The sequence below is a fragment of the Pongo pygmaeus genome, chromosome 19, assembly GCF_028885625.2.
Source record: "Pongo pygmaeus isolate AG05252 chromosome 19, NHGRI_mPonPyg2-v2.0_pri, whole genome shotgun sequence".
Taxonomy (NCBI): domain Eukaryota; kingdom Metazoa; phylum Chordata; class Mammalia; order Primates; family Hominidae; genus Pongo; species Pongo pygmaeus.
Window position 1 is genome coordinate 36,984,283 of NC_072392.2, and position 22,457 is coordinate 37,006,739.

General features: G+C 48.7%; 1 protein-coding gene across 1 annotated transcript in view; it reads right to left on the bottom strand.

Annotated features, from left to right (window-relative positions):
* The window catches only part of LOC129017993 (tensin-3-like), a 202,329-nt gene that overhangs the window by 64,044 nt on the left and 115,828 nt on the right, over positions 1 to 22,457 (bottom strand). The window contains exons 15-18 of the mRNA XM_054459073.2: positions 12,988 to 13,117; positions 12,596 to 12,661; positions 9,010 to 9,114; positions 8,025 to 8,114 (exon numbers count right to left, since the gene is read on the bottom strand). Of these exons, the coding sequence (XP_054315048.2) occupies positions 8,025 to 8,114; positions 9,010 to 9,114; positions 12,596 to 12,661; positions 12,988 to 13,117 (391 nt within the window). The remainder of the gene's footprint in view (positions 1 to 8,024; positions 8,115 to 9,009; positions 9,115 to 12,595; positions 12,662 to 12,987; positions 13,118 to 22,457) is intronic.

The following is a 22,457-nucleotide window of genomic DNA, read 5'->3' on the forward strand; positions in this document are numbered from 1 at the left end:
CTCTGCTTTTCTTCAGTCCCAGCCTCGTTCTCTCTCACATTTTGGTTCTGTTTATCAAATACTTAAAGTCGGCAGGTGCTCTCTTTCCCCGACTTGGCACAAGTGCAATTGCAGGCTCTTACAGAGAGGCAAAAGGAAGTTGCAGCCCTGACTCTTCCAGGCAATGGAGAGAAAGGTTCTACCCAAGGAAGACACAGATGGAAACTCAGCAGGTTTGATCGAGTGCCATTCTGGCCCCCTACTCCTACCAGGAGATGGGCAGAAGAGCACATCTGGGAAGAGGGGCTTGACTGAGATGTGACTTGGAAAGGGGTGGCAGCAAGGGCCTTGTGAGAAGAATAAGGACCAAATCCTCATTATACCAGGGTCTACACACACACACACAAACACATACACACACTGCTGCTCACGCTGGGTGTGGGAAGTTTGGTGGCTCAGGGTCCCAGGAAGACTGTGGGGATGGAGCCCTCTTCCAGGTTCACGTCTCAGGGAATCCACCAACAGAAGAACAGTCAAGGTTGTAGTCCCCATAGGTGGGAATTAGAGTCCAAAGATCTGCAGCTTTGGGGAAGGAATGCAGGACAGGGGCATGAATCATTTCATGCATGTTGGTTAAGTGGGCAGGGTCACCAAAGAGCAATTGAGATACTGACCACAAATAGCAGAGGAAAGTGAAAAGAGATTAAGAACACAGCTCCTCTGGACTCTAAGAAGACATAGTAGGTGAGGCGCGGTAGCTCACACCTGTAATCCCAGCACTTTGGGAGGGCCAGGTGGGCAGGTCACCTGAGGTGAGGAGATCAAGACTAGCCTGGCCAACATAGTGAAAACCCCATCTCTACTGAGAATACAAAAATTAGCTGGGCATGGTGGCAGGCACCTGTGGTCCCAGCTACTTGGGAGGCTGAGGCAGGGACAACTGCTTGAATCCAGGAGGTGGAGGTTGCAGTGAGCCAAGATTGGGCCGCTGCACTCCAGCATGGGTGACAGAGTGAGATTCTCTCTCAAACAAAGAAAAAAAAGAAAAAGAAGAAGAAGAAGGGGAGAGAGAGAGGGAGGAGAAGAGAAGAAGAAGAAGAAGAAGAAGAAGCAGAAGCAGAAGCAGAAGAAGCAGAAGAAGCAGCAGCAGCAGAAGCAGCAGCAGAAGCAGCAGCAGAAGCAGCAACAGCAGCAGCAGAAGCAGCAGCAGCAGCAGAGGAAGAAGAGGAAGAAGAGGAGGAAGAGGAGGAGGAGGAAAGAAGAAAGAAGAAAGAAAGAAGGAGAAGGAGGAGGAGAAGGAGGAGGAGAAGGAGGAGGAGGAGGAGGAGAAGGAGAAGAAGAAGAAGAAGGAGAAGAAGAAGAAGGAGAAGACACAGTAACTGCAGAAATACAAACAAGCCATCCACCTTGTAGACCCTTGTCTGCATGCACAGGGCACCCCATCCAGTGGGATATCGGGGGTACCCTTCCTCCCAGGAAGCAGAGGAGGCCCAAGGTTTGTGTGCTGACTGGGGGTTGGGGGGCCCCTGAGGACCCAGGATCCAGCCAACTCTCAGCACCTCTTTCACTGTCTCAGGGGGTGATGCTACTTAACTATTAAGGCCACTCTTGTGGACTGATTTCTGCAAACTTGTACAGGACAACATAGAACTTGAGCCAATTCCTCTGATTACTGTCAGATCCGAAAAGTAAGAACACTTAATGAGATGGCAGCTCAGGGACTCGAACAACTCTTTTGACTGCCCCCAATGCCACCCTCACTCTTCTGATGGAGTGTATCAATTTTTTGAAAGTAACACCCACACGACTTGATCCTGGTTTTAACAGAGGGTAGGCCTCTCACACTTGAGACAGGAGGAAGCCGGCACCCCCAGGCCACTGTCTCAGGTGACATTCAGGAAGATTTGCTGTTTGGTCTGCGATCACGCCTGCAAGGGGGTCCTTTGGTGTTTGTGGGTTGGAGGCTTGCAGCCTCAATTCACAATCAAGAGATGCAGAGGGAGGAAATCTCAGGCTCAGAACAGGACTACATGCCCATCTGGCCCGTTTCTGTCTCATACAACTTCAGTTGCCTGATGACAGCTGCTTTTCACTAGAGCTATCCAAGCAAGCAATGCCTAGAAAAGCCTGGTATGGGGGCAAGACCCAAAGAAATATTCTTCTGCCTGGTGCAGAGTCAAATGTCACAGGGTGGCTGAATACCATGCAAAGTGCCCTGGAGCAGCTCTGGATGCTGGGGGGCAGCACCCCATCTTGCCAACAAGGACCAGGCTGCAGACACAAGGCACTGTGTATACCCAAGCACTCAGCAAAGAGCAGAGCCAGGACTGAAGGATCCGTCAGGTGCCATCGGCCCCCTCCTCCACTAAAATTGTCAAAGTTTACTTCAATTTCCAAATCTTAAAACCCAACAACGTCTGGGGAGGAAAGTTTTCAAATCCATTTTCAAAGTGGCAACACTTGAATGGTCTCAGCTTGATCCGGCACTTCCCGGCCAGCTCTGCACACTGCAGCCAGCGCTTCCTGACCCAACATGTCCTCATCGTAGCCCATTCCTGGAGCTTGGAACAGTATTCTGAGAACACGGTATGGCCACTTCAGGACTGTGTCTTATTGCGAAGGCTGCAGACAAATGTGAATCTCCTCTGTCTGCCTGCTTTAGCAGCCCCATGGGAGCCCCAAAGCCTGGACTCTGGGAATGTTCATCAAGGTATCCACTTAAAGTGGCAGAGCCCAGACCTGGCAATGCCACGGCCCTCGTCCTGCACACTCTTGGATTGGTAAGAGTTTGAGCTGCACTCAAAAAGTCCTAGGTCAAGGCAAGAAACCAAGGACAAGAGTGACAGAGCAGGCCTTCATCTCCAACCCTCAGCCATTCTTGAAGCTTCCCTGCTGCTCAACCCTTCCTCTAAATCTGTCATAGAGTCTTACTCATCTACCTCCTAAATATCTAAAGGCCCCTACTCTCCATCGCCAGAGCCACACCCAAGTCCAGGCCTCCGTCAGTTCTTAGCTGGGGAGTCCAGAAGCCCATTCTCTACTCTCCTTCCTCTCCAGACTCTGCCTCCCCCAGGGAGTCCTCCAGCCCCTTTGTTATCTTTCTGTATCCTCCAGTCATGTGGCTCCTGGGATCCTCATTGTCACCCGGCAAAGGAGCCAGGCTCAGGAAAGGAAGCTGACGTTCCCCGATCTCACGATCCATCACACACAGCACCTCTTATTTCCTCCTGCACACACCAGCCAGGCGGAACACACTTCCACCCCATGAATATGTGCTGCTCACCTATGCCCCATGCCCAGGGCTAGGCATACCCTGTCTGCATTCCCTACCTGCAAGGGCCGTCCTCTTCATGAATCTCCTTGGATTGTACAGGCAAAGTGGTTGTTTCTCTTCAATTCTTTCCTAATTCCTGGTATACCCCAATTATGGTACACGGTGCACCCTGTGGCAACAACTGATGTATATCTGTGTCTTCCCAATTAGAGGGTCTGCTGTGTTTCTTCCTGTGCCCACCCCAGCATCAGAGCCATGGCAATTCCCAAGAAAATACGAGATGTGTGAATATGACAAATGGTGTGTATGATAACAAAAATCTCAGAGTTGGAGGGAGGTGTCTGTAGAGTCATCCAATTACAACAGTCCACTTTACAGACTGGGAAAGTCAAAGAGAATGTGGCTTATGAGAGCAAGTAGAAAGCATCCCGATGGGGAGTGTGGCCACTGACACGGATGCTCCAGAGACGTCCAGCGAGGAAAATGAGATGTTCTCCATGGGGCTCAGCAACATGGGGGTCCAGGGCTTTGCAGAGCCTCCCTGAAGGGTACTGTGGGGAGAATCCTGTCTGGAGGGGCTGAGGCCCAATGGTGGGGAGAAAAAGGAAGTGAGGCCATCTTTCATCACTCTCAGCCATGGAGAGGAGGGAGCAGTGGGATCTGTCTACACGCTGCGTTCTTGGTGGTGACATTACAAATCCAGGGACACATATGTTGCTGTGGGCATTCCCTTAGACCATCACAGCAAGTCTGATACTGAAAAAGCTGGTACATCCTACTAGGGTAAGAAATCCCCCCACCCACAGCCCTCTTGTGTGACAAGGAGGTGGGGCACCCAGTGAGACTCAGCCCAGTCTCACTGAGTCTCAAAGTCTCAAAGAGGAAAGTCAAGGGTATGAGCCCTGTCCTGCACGGTCTCCAGCACAAGACACATTCTGAGTCACAGCTGCCATCGCTGACAGTGTACAACGCCAGAAGGCTACCAGGGTCCCTGGCCTAGCTTTTGATTTCTCTTTGGATCTGCTCTCATTATCTCTAAAATGGGCTCACAAGCTCTCTCAAGGATTAAAATACGATAGTGAGGCTTCCGGCAGGCTGCCACACTGTGTGCCGCGAGACATTCTTCCTTCTCCTTGGGGACAGCAACCACCCCAGGGAACACTGACATGACTGCCGTCCCCCGCAGCCACCACCTGCCAGGACCACAGACCCACGGTGAGACCAGGGCCATGTGCTCCTCTCTGTGCTGAAGACGAGGCGTTTGTATTCACTTGCCCACACTGGAACGGATTCAAGTCCGGCTCTTTTCTGAGTATAGAAGCAGAATGTTGCGCTCACACATCAAAGCAGGCACTCCCCTAACACAGGCCCAGATTGAAGGCAGCTGCAGAGGGCTCCATTCCAGGACGGCAACCACTGCTAGAGATAAATGTGGCTTAAGTCAACATTTTTGGGGTTTTTTAACCAGGCAGGGGTGGGGATAGAAAAGGCAGGGGCAGGGGTGGAAAAGAGAGTGCCACAATACATCATTTTCCCAGCTAAAAGAGAATGTTTCAGAGGCTGCCAAACCTTCCTTAACTCCTCAAAGCATTGGACAGCTCTGAAGACTAAAGCCCTGGTGGGAACGCGGCTGGGACTCCGCCTTTCACCCGCCAGGCGGTGTCCAGTCCAGGGACCCGAGCCAGGCACTGCTGACCACAAGCAAGAGCGAAGGCTGCCTGGAGTAACAGCTCACCAATGCAGCATACCGGCCTCCACGACAAAGAGGGGCTGAGGAGGGCTGCAGAGTGGAAGAGAGGAGGGAAATTCAGCAAGGATGAGTTTTCTATCCACAAGTGACTACTCTTTCTGGGGAACACCTTCTCAAAAGGACCCAAGCCTGGGGATTCTGCAGAGCTTTGATGGCAGAGGTGGTGATGGCAGCCTCGTGTCTCCCAGGCAGAACTTGGAAACCCTGCAGGAGTGCAGCAATAAGATCAAACGCACTTTGGAAGCCCCTCTAAGGGAATCCAGTGTGCTCAGTGAGAAGGACATGGGAAGAAAAGTTTAAAGATGTGCACAGGTGCTCAAGGAGGTGGGTTAAGTGAAAAATTCAGGCTATAAAACAATGCACAGGCTGATCCTATTATGACAAATCACATGATATTTAGAAATCATGCCGAAAATACACCAGTGACGAGTGCTTCATCTCTAGATGGTAAGATGGGGGTAATTATTCCTTCTTTTTGATAATTTACATTTTCAAAAAGTATTGATACAATCTTAAATGTATGTAAAAGAAAGAAAGAAAAGCATAAAACTCACTCCATTGAATCAGGTACCCCAGACACGCCAGACAGCACGTAGGGATGGAGGGGATTCAGGAGGAGGGGATGCAGATTTGAGGAAAGGCTCCATGCTTGTCTGTAACTCAGGAGCTGGAATTCTCAAGAATGCTCAGGCAGTGGTTCAAGGGAAGGTTGCTGAGATCCAGTTTTGGGAGACGACTCAGATTCCGTGTGGTGGGTTCTGGGTAAGCATCCCGATACCAGTCCTGAGCTTGCTCTGAGTCCTCCCCTGTCCCTCCATCTCCCTGGGGGTGCTCATGGGCTTCAGATATCATCAAGGCTGCAAGGGATGAACCAGGCGCTGGGAGGAGGCTGCACTCTCACCCACTATATCCCTGAGGAGTCTGGGCGTGACTCTGCCCATAAAGGGGGTCTCTGCTGCTTTATGAAGCCTGGAAGCAGTGATGACAAAGCTGTGAATCTGGCTGCAAAGTGTACCTGGCTGCCTTGGCGCCCTATCCGACTCCTCACCCTCCTGTCTGGGAACCACTCTCTCCAGGGTGTCCTTCCCACTCTGCCCTGTCCTTCTCAGTTTCTTTCCAGAACTCCTATGCACCCACTCCTGACTGGCTCCATCCTTTGCATGGCAATGCTAGACCTTCTCTACTCACCCCTAGACCCAACTCTTGGTGACACAGAGTCGCAAGTGGATGCCCAGACCATCACCTGCATGGCTCCACCACCTCCAACCACACAGTCCACAGCAGTCTCCCACCTGCTCACACCACTGGCTCAGAAGATGCTGCCTGAAAAATACACCAATGAGAATTGTGATTTGTAATGTCAGGGCCTTAGATATTTAAAGTTCAAATTGCTTCTCTAATCATTCATTCAAGAAACACGCATTGAGTATCTGCTGTGGACTGAATATCTGTGTCCCCTAAGATTCATACATCAAAACCTAATCCCCAGTGTGATGATATTAGGAGGCAGTACCTTTGGCAGTGCTCAGAGCATAAGGGTGGAGCCCCTATAAGTGGGATTGATGCCCTCAGAAAGGAGGCCCCAAGGAGCTTCCTCTCCTCACCACCACGTGGAGACACAAGAAGGCAGGAGTTGGCAACCAGATGACAGCTCTCACCAGAATCCGCCAGGCTGGCTGCCTGATCTTGGACTTCCCAGCCTCTCAAAGTAGAAATACACGTTTGTTGTTTAAGACACCCAGGTTATGGTCATCTGTTAAGGCAGCATGAATGGGCTGAGAGGGCCTCTAAGTAAAGAAGTATCTCCCTCTGCATCTTCAGGAGACGCTGAGGTGGCTGAGTCTTTAAGACTGAATTCTGTCTATTTCACCCAGTGATAACGGCAAGTCCTCTACAACATATGGATCTATACACACACGCTCACACACGTAATTCCACAGAGGGTTCTCTGCAAAGTTTCATGTAACCCCTAAAGGATGGTGAACACTCAACTGATTTTCTGTCTATATGTTTTCTACATAAAATCAACGTAGGTCCTTCACCACCTGTGAGTGACGTGCTGCAGGAGCCCAGCTTTCAGTTCTCTGGTTGTGACATGGGAAGGATAAAGTCTGCCCCGCAGGCAGGTCACAGGCTCAGCTGGGAGCCAGCTTGGGGACAACAGCGGGGCACCCACTGCGGGACTAAGCACAGAGCCGCCCTCCACAGCATGCTCCTCACAGGAGCTGGGGCTCCTCCACACTGTCCTCTGGACTTCACTGCTCCCCTCTTATGTCATTGGCACAGAGAACACCCACCTGAGTTTTAGAACCCCTGCCTCCCTCATGGTCAATAACCCTCCAGGCTCACCCCTCCCTTGGCAAGCAAGGAACCTCCCAGCATCACGAGAATGACCTTTCCACAACTCGCTTCCCTGTTCTCCAGGAGACTCGGCACAGCCACCAAATCGTCACTTCAGGACAGAGCGCTTCTCACTGGCTCCCATGCAGCAAGGGACCTCTCTGGTAAAATCCACTCGCCTCAGCCTGGAATTTAGGATGCTAAGTCAGCTGTCCTCAGAGTTCCCATCCAGCTCTCCAAATTAGCCCCTTTCCCCATCTTGCCTTGCACTGATTATTTACACACTTCACCAGCCACTGCTTCACCCTTCTCTCCTCCAGTGGAAAACATCACCATGTGATAGACAGAGTATAGCTATGCAGACGCAAACAGACGTTACTGGAAAAAGAGCTCCGTGATCAAAAAGTTTGATAATTGTTGTTTGACAAATCTTATGAAATTATTCTCACAGCTTTAAGATTCCAGTGTGCACTGTGATCTTTTGAGAGACAATGTATCATTTTCTAAGAGTTTTCAGCTACATTTCTTTTAACGTGCTGGTTATCTGGAAGGACTGGTGTGCTGAATAATTCACACCAGCAAAGAATACTCTGTTTACTTTACAGGCCAGAGCAAGGCTCTCCCCATCCACAACAACTTGCCCACTATCCCCAGATTTCATCTGTGTTTTAATGTCCTTACCATCAGCATTCCGTCTGTGGGTCTCCACTTCTGGTCCAGGTGTATTTGCGTTGCAACAATTCCTTGAGTTGAAATTCCATCCCAGAAGGCCTATGAAGGAGCAAGGTTTTCCCCAGGGCAACAGAGAGGAGCCGTGTGCTGCCCTGGGACACACAATTGGTGTCCTTTCTCACTAACCACAGACACCACCTTCCTGGAGTCATGGGAAGCTCAGCGAGCCACAAAGATGGGGTGTTACTGCAGTTCTTTCCACAACACTTGCTTTTAGCTATTTTACATCTGGATGTAACTAATCCGACAAAAAGTGTTTTAATTTCTTTCCCAAAGCAAGTCTGATTCTCAGTCGGTGGTTGAAAAAGACAAGAGATCAGCATGACACGCCAGGAAAAGCCTCAATTCCTCTCCTTTGAAATCAGCCTTCAGTTGTGTCTTGTGGAGATTCCAGCACACAGCTGCCCCTTCCTTCCTTTCCTCCTTCACGCTCCTAGCTATGACCCAATGTGCGTATTCCACAGGTGAACAGAGGACATGTTTGGGTGAGATGGTTTAATGAAAGCAGAGATTTAAATGATACAGCCATAAATCAGGAACACTAGACTAACAAGCAAACAGAAATTAAAACAAGATGTCTGTTGCATGTGGGGCCGTACAACAGCAAAGAGGAAGGGAGGGAAGAAGGGGGAATGGTCCCTGGCATTATACATACACACAAGTTCAGGCCAAGGAGCTCCTGGATATTACTTCACTGACAGCTCATCCACCCGTTACAGCTTCACAAAAAGCCCTGACCCAAACTCACCATGCCTTATTCTCATGAAGACCCTCAAAACTCACAACAGTGTCACACAAAGGTGTGATTCTGGACCTCTGAGAAAACAGGGATTTTTTTCTTCTTAGCAGACTGCAAAACACTTCAGATCTTTGAGTGGGCTGTCTTCCCTGCACCCTTAACCTCCATAACTGCACACAAGATGACCACACGCACCTTCTCCATCTGCACTGAGGTTCTCGTACGAGTCCCAGCATATCAGTGGGTCTGTTGTGTTGTAGTCCACAATCACACTGTGGTCGTTGTACAAGTGTTCGGACCCTGCACAGGGCACAGGCAGCAACATTAGTCCCAGTGAAACCCATCACCTCCATCCACTGGACTCCACCATAAGGACAGGTGAGCAGCCTGACTTGAGCAGGAGAGAGAAGCCACTCCATCCTCCACCCTCCTGCCAGGAGCCACGACACTAATCAGAGACTGTGGAGGATTTTCCACAGATAGAACCATAGTTAAAACCACGAGGGGAAAGGGATAAGTAAGCACTGATTTTTCATCCACGGTGTCCCAGGCTTGGACACTTCTGCAAAACAGGAGTCTTCAGACCACCTCACTGATGAGGACACAGAGGCCCGATAAGCTGTCTCTGAGCCTCAGAGCCCACAGATTTGAATCCAGGCTCCAGGCTCTCAGATCCACACTCCTCCCTTCAAGTCTTTTTAGGAACACCAAGGGGATTTTTAACACACAAGCCATGTATTTAAAAGTTTTTGCCTAAATCTATGACAATGAACATAGAAAAAGCATGATTATTTACATAGCTATTAAAAAGGGAAACAAAACTCCCATGGATGTGGATCTTGGTGATGGATCTGGACAATTCACCTTGATGATAAAGGGACTGGTTTCTTTTGAAATATATTTTTTAGGGAAAAAATTTGTTTTGCACATAATACTTGCAGCCTACTATACTTCTAATTCTCTTTTTAAAATGCTGGTTACTTAATGAAGAAATCATGATGGAAATTTAAAAATTCCTTGAAATGAATGATAATAGTGACACAAGTTATCAAAACCTCTGGGATACAGCAAAGCCAGTGCTAAGAGAAAAGTTTATAGCACTAAATGCCTACATCAAAAAGTCTGAAAGATTACATATTGACAACCTAACGTCAAACCTCAAGGAACTAGAGAAGTAAGAATAAACTAAACACAAAGCTAGTAGAAGAAAATAAAAAACAAAAATCAGTGCAGAACTAAATGAAATTCAAACAAAATACAAAAGATCAATGAAACAAAAAGCTGGTATTTTTAAAAGATAAACAAAATTGATAGACCATTAGCTAGATTAACCAAGAAGAGAGAAGATTCAAATAAATTCAATTAGAAATGAAACTTGAAACATTACAACCAGCACGAAAGATCATTCAAGACTACTATGAACACCTTTATGTATATGAACTAGAAAACTGAGAGAAAATTGGTCAATTCCTGGACACAGACAACCCTCCTCGATTAAATCAGGAAGAAACGGAAACCCTGAACAGACTAGTAACAAGCAGTGAAAATGAATCAATAATTTTTTTTAATGCCAATAAAAAAGAGCCCAGGGCCAGATGGGTTCACAGCTGAATTCTACCATCCATTCAAAGAAGAATTGGTGCCAACCCTACTGAACAATTCCAAAGACTGAGAAAGAGGAATTGTCCCTAACTAACTCATTCTATGAAGCCAGTATCAGCCTGATACCAAAACTGGGAAAGAATATAAAACACACACACAAACACAAAAAGAAATCACAGACAAATATCCCTGATGAACATAGATGCAAAAATCTTCAACAAAATACTAGCTAACTGAATCTAACAGCACATTAAAAAGATAATACACCATGATCAAGTGGATTTCATCCCAGGAAAGCAGGGATGATTTAACATATAGAAGTCAATAAATGTGATACACCATACAAACAGAATTAAAAACAAAAACCATATGTCATTTCAGTAGATGCGAAAAAGGCATTCGATAAAATCTAGCATCCCTTTATGATAAAAACACTCAACAAACTAGGCAGAGAAGGGACTTACCTCAAAATAATAAAAGCCATATATGACAAACCCACAGCCAATGTCATGCTGAATGGGGAAAGGTGGAAAGCATTCCCCCTGAGAAGTGGAACAAGACAAGGATGCCTACTTTCACCACTTCTATTCAACATAGTACTGGAATAGTACTGCCAGAGCAATCAGCTAAGAGAAAGAAATAAAGGGCACCTAAATTGGAAAAGAGGAATTAAAACTGTTGCTATTTGCCAATGATATGATCATATACCTAGAAAACACTAAAGACTCCTCCAAAAGACTTCTAGATTTGATAAACGAATTCAGTAAAGTATCAGGTTTCAAAATCAATGTACACATATCAGTAGCACTGCTATACACCAACAATGACCAAACTGACAATCAAATTAAGAACTCAATTCTATTTAAGACAGCTAAAAAAAAAAAAAAAAACTAGAAATATACTTAATCAAAAGGTGAAAGATCCATACAAGGAGAACTACAAAACACTGCTGAAAGAAATCAGAAATGGCACAAACAAGTGGAAACACATCCCATGCTCATGGATTGGAAGGATCAATATACTGAAAATGACCATACTGTCCAAAGCAATCTACAGATTCAATGCAATTCCTATCAAAATACTAACATCACTTTTCACAAAACTAGAAAAAAAAAATCCTAAAATTCATATGGAACCAAAAAGGGGCCCAAATGGCCAAAGCAATCCTAAAAACAAAACAAAACAAAAATCTGGAGGCATCATATTATTGGATTTCAAACTATACTAAAAGGCTATAGTTACCAAAACATCATGGTATAAAAGTAGACACACAGATCAATGGAACAGAATAGAGAATCCAGAAATACAACTGACTACAACCGATTGATCTTCAACAAAGCATACAAAAACATAAACTGGGGAAAGAATACCCTATTTAACAAATGGTGCTGGGAAAACTGGCTAGCCACATGTAGAAGAATAAGACTGGATCCCCATTTCTCACCTTATATTATAAAAATCAACTCAAGATGGATCCAAGATTTAAATCTAAGACCTGAAACCATAAAAAGTCTAGAAGACAACCTAGGAAAAACTCTTCTGGGCATTTGCTTAGGCAAATAATCCATGACTAAGACCCCAAAAGCAAATGCAACAGAACAAAAATAAGTAAATGGGACCTAATTAAACCAAAAATCTTCTGTACCACAAAAGAAATAATCATCAGAGTAAACAGAACCCACGGAGTGAGAGAGAATATTTGCAAACTATGCATCTGACAGAGAGCTAATATCCAAAATCTGCAAGGAACTCGAACAAATCCTCAACAAAAATAAATAATCTCATCAAAAAGTGGGCAAATGATATGAACAGACATTTTTCAAAAGATATACAAATGACCAACAAAACACACGAAAAAATGCTAAACATCACTAACCACCAGGGAAATGCAAATTAAAACCACAATGCAATACCACCTTACTCCTACAAGAACGGCCAGTCATGCCCAAGGCTCTCCTGGCTGAGTGGCTGTGAGCAAGTCACGCCACTTCTGGGGCTTACTGACACAAGTGGGCCTTCTTGTTCCACTATCCAATATCCTGAATTTAAATAAAATTAATCACAGAAATTTCCAAATATGCACAAAGGCAGGAGACTAGTACTACAGCCCCAGTGTAGCCATCATGCACCTTTCACCAGTGTCAACAAGGACCTCCCCGTATTCCACCAAGCTACCCACCTTGAATCTTCTCAGGCGTGGCAGAGAAGACTAATTCAACCTTCCCATAGTCAGGAAAACGGTCATCTGAAGAAAACAATGTGTTTTAACACATTTGTGGAGATGATTAACTGGAAAAGGATGGGCTGACTTTGTCCTTTATTCCAACCAGTGCAGCACCACTCGCAAATCTGCAATAAAGACGCCCCATGATACAGAAAGTACAGGCAGTTTCATTGGTTATCCATAATTTTTTTCCCCCAAAGATCAATGATCACTTTCTCCCGATTTGGGAACAATTTTGTCAGTAGGCTGAATTTTGGAAAGAGGGTAGAGAGGATAGTGAAAGAATCAACCAAGGAGATTCAACCACAGCTGCCCACAAGCACAGGGCTGCCAGCTCCGCGCCTCACCTTTGCTGGCATTGTCCAGATCCTCCTTCCCAAACACCAGCCCGTAGCCCTGCACAGCCCCAGTGTGAAACTGCAGGTGGAAAATGACATCACGGGTGGCCGAGCGGTACTTCTTGTGGTAGCATTTCACCTGGGTTAGAGAGACAAAACAAAACAAATTAAAGCAGCTGCAGCGGGGACACATGCTCCCGGCAAGGAACACACTCTGCGGAGGCCAGCACAGCAGGGCCTCCCCTCTGGACTCTGGCTGGGAGTTCACGCTTTGGAGTGGAACTTCAGCCCTGGGGGACAGGCGCCTGCAGACAGCTGGGGTGCAGGCAGAGGCACCACACTGCTGCTGCTGGGTGCGGGGCTCCACTGGAGGCTTCAATGTGTTCCCTGTGCTGCTCCTGTGGAACCACAGCTCTGAACACCACTATCGCTAGTCCTCAGAGAGGCCACACCTAAACCCTTTCAGACCACCTGAATGTGCCCTGTTTTGGAACACATCTGAAAAATGGAATTCCATGGTCTCTTTTTTCTAGACTTTAACAACTGATTGTGATAGCTTTTCTTTGATCTCAATGCTCCATGTTGCAACTTAAAGCTTTTTGTTTTCCAAAAAGAAGCAGCTGGTCATTACTGTGTGTACTATCCTAAATGATTATGTGCATGCTGTAATTTAGAGACAGAGACACAAAGAAGGAGGAAGGGAGAGAGGGAGACAGAGAGGGTGTTGGCATTTAGCTTCCCATGCCTGACTGTCCAGAGGTCCTGTCAGGGGTCGTGTGACACAAGTGTTCAGAATCACCCTGATGTGATTTGAACTCAAGCTAGGGTTCATGAGGTCCCCAGGGTGCAGCTCAAGTACCCTAAATGATTGTGTCAATGAGCCAAAGGGTAGAGCCCCTCCTTGCAGATGCCTGGCATGTGGGGAACGGTGGGCAGAGCAGGCGCCTGAGTGTCCCGACCTGCCTTTATAACTGGGGCCCCCCTGCTTCTTGTGACCGTGCGCAGCACTGGCATCATTGGGAGGGTTCTCAGGCCACAGCTGGGAGAGCTGCAGGGACAGGGACACCCCTCACTCAGAGATCAGGGGCAGGACCACCAGGTAGTGGCACTTTCCCAAATCCCCAGAAGGTCGAAGGCCCTGGACAGGCTAGATTCTGCTCTCAGACCAAACCGTGCACAGGCGGGCACCTCCCCCACCCCGAGGCTGAGGGGTGGTGACTAGCAGAGACAGCCACGTTCCCGTAAAAGAGACTTTTCTTGGAGAGAGATGGCTTTAAAATATCACATGCCTCACAACAGTAAATGAGAAGCCACCGCAGCAGATATGATCCAGACCAGCATGCAGGAGAACGTGGCAGGGAGGGCTCTGTCTTCCCTAACCAGATGAACGTCCACCAGAGGAACAAAAGACCCAGAAGCCCAGCCAAGGAGGCAGGGAGCTGTGACTCCAGGCAGACCCAGAAGATGTTTACCCTTGTGCTATCTACAAGGAAAGGGACGGGTAAACAAACCAAAAAATATAATTAAGACTGTAGAAGGATGTTCCCTGTTGACAAACATGACTGGGTCTCCCTTGTATGGCCTGGTGCTGGCCAGGGGTGCCGTAAACATGGGGCTCAGACTCAGGCCTGGCCTCCAGGGGCCCAGGAACCAGGGTGTTTGCAAGTAGAGAGAACTGGCATTGTGAAGAAATGTTGCCTCAATTTGCTTTCCAACAGCCAATGGCACAGTGGCCACAAATCTACCACCTCTGTCTGAGACTGTCTGACTTCTCAGCAAGACTCAATCAAAGGCTGCCCTTGCAGGGATCCTTCCAGGATGTTCTGAGACTATCTGGGTCCCTCCTTTGAGCTCCGCATGCCCCACACTCAGTACACTGACCACCCCTCAAATGCTTCAACCTGGGGCGTATTGTAGAGATCCCCAGAGGGAGGTCCTTCTGGCCAAGGGTAAATCCACACATGCGTCCCCACTGCTAAGGATGATAGCACCCACCTCTCCCTGTCTGCCTTCTTCCCACTGGTGCCTTGCAAACGGGGAGTGAAAAGTGGTTAGGGAAGGGAAAAGGAAAAGAGAGGCCCCAATTCAAGCCAGTCTTGCTCTCAAATTTTATAAATATTTAAGGGAACCAGAGATTTAAAAAAATAAAAACAACAACAGGATGTCAGCTGATAGCTCACGCAGCCTGTGCTGACATGGGCACCAACATCTGCCCACAGGAGTCAGGAAATTCCTCAGGAGGCAGCTGTGGGCTCGGTCCTGGCAGGCAGGGAGTGTCCTGGGTGAAAACAGAGGGAGCTGTGGGCTCCAGTACAGGCCGCATAAGGGGCACAGTGGAATCTCCCCAACCGCAGCTCACTGTGCCCCTCCCGTCAGTACCGCCCCGCCCAGCGCAGGGCCTCCTTCCAGGCCAGGTCCTGCCCTCCCTCTTCAGGAATCCAGGATGCTCCCCCAGGTCCCCCCACTGCTCCTCATAGCAGCTACACACAAACACACTGCACCTCCCGCAGCAATCCCAGCTCCCTCCACATACCAGAAGGGAGGAGAAGGCAGGCCATGGTGCCCAGGAGGTACAGAGCGGCGGGAGATGGGAATCGGCCTGTCCCAAACAGGTTCCTCTCCAGGCCCCATATGATTCTCCTGTAAGATTCCTATTTTTCACAGCACAAGCTTTCAAATACTCCTAAGGCTCCACAGTGAAAGAAACAGCGGTCTATCCCACTGGCAGAGAACAACTGCTGCCTGAAATCACGTGGCCCTCCCTTCAGGGGTTTCTCTGTGTATTTTAATGCTAACTTTGTTTGCTGGCTTGAGATCCTAACGGCCTCATCATACACACTCCCTGTTTCATATTAAATCTCTTTCCTCTTGATTAAGGGAGGTAAACACCACCCCCTCCAGTCCCCCTGACCAAATCATGAACTGACTCCGGCTTCTTCTGAAAGACACGGAAAATCACAGGATTTTCCCTAACTCGGGGCTCCCAGCAACCACCATCAACACAGCAGGTCAGATCTTGAGACAAAATCCACTCACCAACCAGGAGCCCTCCATAGTGTGCAATAATTATGCGTTATCTACACCAACAAATCTTTTTAGGACCGATGGCAAGAGCTCAGAATTATGCTTGTAATACTTAACAGAAAGAACAATCAACATGGTACTTGGTACGAGGGCCCCCAAATGCCTCCCTTTAAGATATAATAGTAATGCAAACATTTCGTAAAGATTAGAGTGATTCAAGTCTATAATTTTCTCTTCATCCCTCCGGCTTTAACTTTATTTACCTGGGTCTCCCCAGAGTGTTTCTAGAATATGTTGATCCTTTGCCTTCAGATTTTAGAATATCTGCATTTAAAATAACAACTCAAAGATGTGCAGTCACGATTTGGTAGCATAGAAAAACGAAATAAGAAATAGCAAGCACTGCAACGAAGGCTGCGCATGGCCTGTCACCATGCTATCATAGAGCCAACCACAAAAGTACGTGGGTGTGATGCCAACATCACAAATCACTGGGAGCACTCAGATCTTCAGAATGTTGTAGCCTCTTTAGACTTTAAATTCTCTGACTGCAAAATGAGTATTATGATATTGACCTGGCTATGTTGTTATAAAGATTAAATTAGCACTACATATTAATATAATTCATAAATCCAATAATGATATGCTATATTTATATGAATATATTATTTAAAGGGCATAAGCTTCTAGAGAGAGGGCACTTGGTACTCAAAAACATATAGGGTGAATGATGATCTCAGTGGGAAGGCCTGTAAGCACTCTTGCTTTCTTTTAGTCTGATGAGGCAATTCAGAAACCATCGCAAAAATTTATTTTCTAATAGTGGTGTAAAAATATGCCTGTGCCGGGCCGGGCGCGGTGGCTCACGTCTGTAATCCCAGCACTTTGGGAGGCCGAGGCGGGCGGATCACAAGGTCAGGAGATCGACACCATCCTGGCTAACATGGTGAAACCCCGTCTTTACTAAAAAAATACAAAAAGTTAGCCGGGCATGGTGGCCGGTGCCTGTAGTCCCAGCTACTCGGGAGGCTGAGGCAGAAGAATGGCATGAACCCGGGAGGTGGAGCTTGCAGTGAGCCAAGATTGCACCACTGTACTCCAGCCTGGGCGACAGAGCGAGACTCCGTCTCAAAAAATAAAAATAAAAATAAAAATATGCCTGTGCCCTTGACTGGACTGGACAAGTTGCTGGTGACCAGGAACAGAGCCCTGCCTGGACCTCATTTGCTCCTGGAGTACACCAAGTCGAAGGCAGACACGTGGAATTCTCAAAGAAGTTATCCATCAATCCAGTGTTTAAAGACGCTGATGACTTGCTTAACTTTAGGCCACATAAGTGTATTTTTATTTCAAACTCTCCATCAACAAGAGAAAAAGCACCTTGTACCAAGAGGGTCAAGGCTTAAGGTATCAGCCCCAGGAATGCCAGTCCCCAATTCAGAAGTCAGCCCTCAGGTTCCTATACTCCCCCAATGCCAGTCGTTGCTGGGCAGCTCCTATTCAGATCTGCTTCCCCTAAATTTACTAAGCAAAAGAGCAGAACCCTCAAAGCATCCCTAACAGAAAAGAGTTGCGTTCTCACTCAACGCTCCACTGGTGGCCCAGGCAACTGTCTACGTAGGCCTCAAGGAATCTGTGAACTCAGAGAATGAGTTACAGCCACATATTTGGAGGGTAGAAAGTTAGATAGCTAAGCCCCATAGGTCAAAGACTTAAGTCAGGTAGGGCCAAAACTAAACCATGATTTCTTCGCTTGGAGCCGAAAATGATTTCAGATGTTCGCAATATTGTAATTCATGACCTAAAGCAATTGAAAGGTGGGTAAATACTGGCTGCAAGTGAAAACACAACCAAGTCCACTATGCTGAGACGACAGCATGGATTAAGACGCAGCCCAGTCTAAAAGCGAGAGGAAAAGACAATCACAAAATAATGCTGTGATGTGTCCAACAGAGATCTGTAGAAACCTCTCCTGGGGCAGAGTCTCAGGAGAACACTTTCATTTTCCCTGGCCTTATGTAAGTGCCCTTGGTAAGAAACAACCAGCAACAGCACTGTTTGTTTGTGAAAACTTCTTGAGCAGGCAACACCTTTGTTTACAAGTCGGGTCACCGGAGCAAGGTTCTAGAGCCAGCAACCATGAACACAAAATTCAAGTGGCCGTGGATTTGCCCAAGCAGGGGGAGCAAGACGAAGCATGTGTTTACAAACTCTGGACCTGAGAGCCGAGATCAGGGAGGGAGCAAGCCGGATCAGGCCCCTGGAGCCCTGCCAGACTCCTGATGGGCCCGCATGAATTCCTGAACAGGGTTACACAAGGCCTCGGCTGCCCTCTCCATGGCACTGCCCGACAATGCCATATTTACTAAACCTCTTGAGGTTCTGCCCTTTTGAAAGGAGCAGGCTTAAGAATCTGACTTTTGGCGAAAAGCACGTTGCAAAGATGGGACGGGTCAGGTGTGCAACTGGGAGGGGCTGAGCAGGGATGGGCTGGCTGTGTCGAGGCGAAGGCAGACGGCGAGTCACGGTCAGCTTTGCTGTTGCCTGCAGCAGCTCCACCTGCTAGTAACTGAGTCCAGGGAGTGGCAAGTGGGGCTCTGTTTTCCCAAGTCACTTTCTGCAGTTAGACTTGACTCTGGCCCTTCCTTCTCTGTGAACTTGATGACTGTGATCTTTGCCAGTAAGTCCCAGTGCAGAGGCCCTCATGAGGAAAGCCAGGCAGATGTCCCCGCAGGCAAGGCAGACACCAGAACCACGGAGGGGAAAACTCAAAGAGGACAAGAGGCCTTTCGAAGGAGGAGGATGAAGGATGGCTAGCCCGCCTGGGAAGCCACTTTCCGCCTTCAAAAGTACACAGACAGCCTCAGAAAACACCCAGACTGAGAGCACCAAGACATCTGCAGTCTTCAGGGTATAAATCTATGCACATGCTTTCTGCTCCTTAGGATCCTCTCCAAGCCATGACTGTTGCCAAAAGAAATAAAACCACCTGCGTATCTGAACTTTACACAGAAAAGGCCCTGTAACTTCTTCCCCCACTGCAGCCTTCTCAACTTAAGGTGTGCTCAGTGAACCTGCAGCAGGGCATGTCAAGCAGTCACAGGGAAAAACTGAATGAAGGGCAAAGTGAAGGCGGCGTGGGCATCCTGTGCTGAGCATGGCAGAGTGGGTCACTGGAAGGTGGGAAGAGGCTGGAGAGGATGAATCCGGTGCTACTCCTGCACTGCACACCCTCAGAACACCCAGAAGAAGCGTGAACAGGAGGAGGGGATGGCTCCCGCTCCTCTCTAGGGATGCTTTGCCAATAATGAGAAACGTGCAACCACATTTTTTTCTTCCTGTGTTGTTCCCTTAGATCGTTTTCAGAGGGAGTCAACAGCACTGAGATTTCTGGGCTTTGGCAAAAGATGCACTCCCAACTCTGATGGGAGCACTGGCAGTGACACCCTGGGCTTCTACTCTCCAGGTCGACCACAGATGTGAGCTCTGCTGTGAAGCCACGCCTTCTCTGACACGCTGGAAATCGTCTCTCCCACCTAACCTTCAGTTCTTGCCACGGCACACCTTCTGCCATGCTCAGTTCCACCTGCCCTAGCTATCTGCATGCTCATCTCCCTGGAGGACCCAGACTCCCGGGAGCAGGAGCCCTGCACTGCCCACTCTCATGTCCACCACATCCTCTCATGCAGGCCGCACGCTGAACGTGCTCAGGATAAAGGCTGTTGACAAACCACAGCCACATGGACCGGGCTGTCAATGGCACCTGACTGCACTAGTAATCTTACTAAACTTTCTAAGAGAGGTTTATTTAATAAACAGAGTTGTCACAGGCTGAATGGTGTCCCTCTAAAATCCATAGGTTGAAGGTCTCAGCACTTCAGCATAGGGCTGTGTTTGGAGATGGGGTCTTCACAAAGGTAAATTAAAATGAGGTCGTTAGGCTGGGCCCGAATGAATGATAACTGGTGTCCTTGTAAGAAGAAGAGATGAGGACACAGACACACAGAGGGAAGCCCAGGTGAGGACACAGGGAGAAGACAGCCACCTCCAGGTCAAGGAGAGAGGCCTCAGGAGAAACCACCCTGCCCACACCTGGATCTCAGGCTCCCAGCCTCCAGGACTGTGGGAGAATCACCTCTGCTGTTTAAGCTGAGACCAAACGGTGAAGCCTGAGTTGAGCGATCAGGGCCAGGGTGGGTGGACAGTGCTGGATCAGCAGGGCTTGGGGACAGAATGGCGGGATCAGCTGGGGCAGCATGAGGCGGCTGGCGGGTTCTAGTGGCCTGAGGGACACACAGTCTGAATGCCAAGCAGGTTAGAGCCAGCAACAGGTAGAGGACCAGGAGGAGATGTCAGGCTGGAGAACGCCAGCCCACGGTGGCCTGGAGGCCAGTGGGAAGACTCCCAAGGGCTGCAGGTGGGACGCTGAGGAAAGGAGGTCACCGCCTCCTTCACCCACTCATGGCCCCTCTCCACCCCGCCCCACCCTGTTCCTGGGCCTGCCTCAGTTATCAAGTGCCAAACCCACACCTCCACCACACACCTTCCAAGTCCCACCCATGCCACCCACTCAAAGCCTCATTCCAACTGCTACAACAGAGATGCATGTAATGTCTACTCAGACCACACGCTTGGACTGCGGTGCCCACTACAGGGTGGGACAGGATAGGACGCAGCACCGTGGGGAGAGGGCCTGTGGGGTGGGTGGGGTGCTGGGGGTTCTTCCAGAGGGAAGAGGCAGTGGCTGCCCCAAAGACTAAGCCACAGTCTGGTCTGATAGAGGAAAGTGACCTGGTGATGCCGCAGGGTCACATCGATGCCGTTTCATCCTCCGCCAGGTGCTGTCCTGGGAGACTTATGCGACTGAGTACATTTAATCCTCACAAACCCTAAGTATGGTCTTCACTGGGAAGAGGTCTAACATTTCCCAAAACAAAATATGCAAATATGTAAGCCCTACAAAATCTCGTTTCAACCTTCCAAGACAACGACTTTCCTTGCAAGACAGACATCCTAACAACAGCATCAGCCTCTGTGGGTGCCTCAAGACTGGGATGCTGCATCTCTGTTTGTATAATAACACCCCTTCCAACCTGGAGCCAACTCACAGGACACTTCCATCTGAGTCCTCCTGTGACCTCTCCCACCCCGTCTCATCAAGGCGTCTGTGGGCTACACAGTAGCAGCAGGTTCCCTCCTGCCAGAAAGCCCATGTCCCCAACAGGATCCCTAGGGCAAAAACTTCACTCATGGGCCTAGAGCCAAGCACAGGGACTCAAAAAGCACAAAACATTCAAAAAAAAGACTACTGGATGAATGACAGTAGGAAGAAGGGGCCACAGAAAATAATGAGGAGGAAGGAGGGAGGGAGCAGGGAGGAGGAAAAGGAAGAAGGGCAAGAGGAGGAGGGAGAAATTTGTAAAGGTGGGGTGGGAGAGAAGAAAGGGGAGAAAGGAGGAGGAGGAGGCAGGTGGAGGAGGAGGTAGCTGGAAGAGAGGAGAGGAGCCAGGCACTTCCCAGGAGACTGCCCCACCCGCCTGGTCTCAGGAAGACCCTGCAGTTACCAGCCCATAAACAGCCCAGGGGAGAGGGTTGTCCCATGCTCTTGGTGGAGGGTAGGGGGGAAGCCACATCTTAGCCTCAGGGTCACCCTCCATGACTGAGTTGTTCAGCTGCCTCCCATGAGTCATCTTAAAGGGACTGGGTCATGGGGCCATAACTACTCATCACTGAAGATCTGGTTTGGGGAGCACCCGCCCTTGAGATGCTGCCTCCCAGGGCAGGTAGAACACTATGCAAACAAGATGAGGGCGGGTGCAAATCCTACCAGCATCGCCCCCAGCCTCTCTTGGCCTACTATTTTTTTTTTTTTTTTTCTGAGACGGAGTCTCGCTCTGTCGCCCAGGCTGGAGTGCAGTGGCGCAATTTTGGCTCACTGCAAGCTCTGCCTCCTGGGTTCATGCCATTCTCCTGCCTCAGCCTCCTGAGTAGCTGGGACTACAGGCGCGCGCCACCATGCCCGGCTAATTTTTTGTATTTTTAGTAGACATGGGGTTTCACCGTGTCAGCCAGGATGGTCTCGATCTCCTGACCTCGTGATCCACCCACCTCAGCCTCCCAAAGTGCTGGAATTACAGGCGTGAGCCACTGCACCCAGCCCGGCCTCTTCTTTAAAGCTGGAACACTGGACCCAGTTCCAGAGTGGGTGGAGGAGTAAAGTGCTGAACATAGCCGGTGCTCAATAAAGACTCAGGCCCTTTGTCCAACAATCCCAGGAAGTGTCCTGGGAGAAGTAGCCTCCAGGGTGAAGTCTCCTAGGAAACAAGCCCAGGGCTGCCTTCTGGACCACAGGATGTGAGAGAACACCAGAGCGGATGTCTCTCTCCCCTCCTGGTCCTCCCTCTCACTTCCAACCACAGGGATGCTGCACCATCGCTGCAGCACAGCACCGCTGA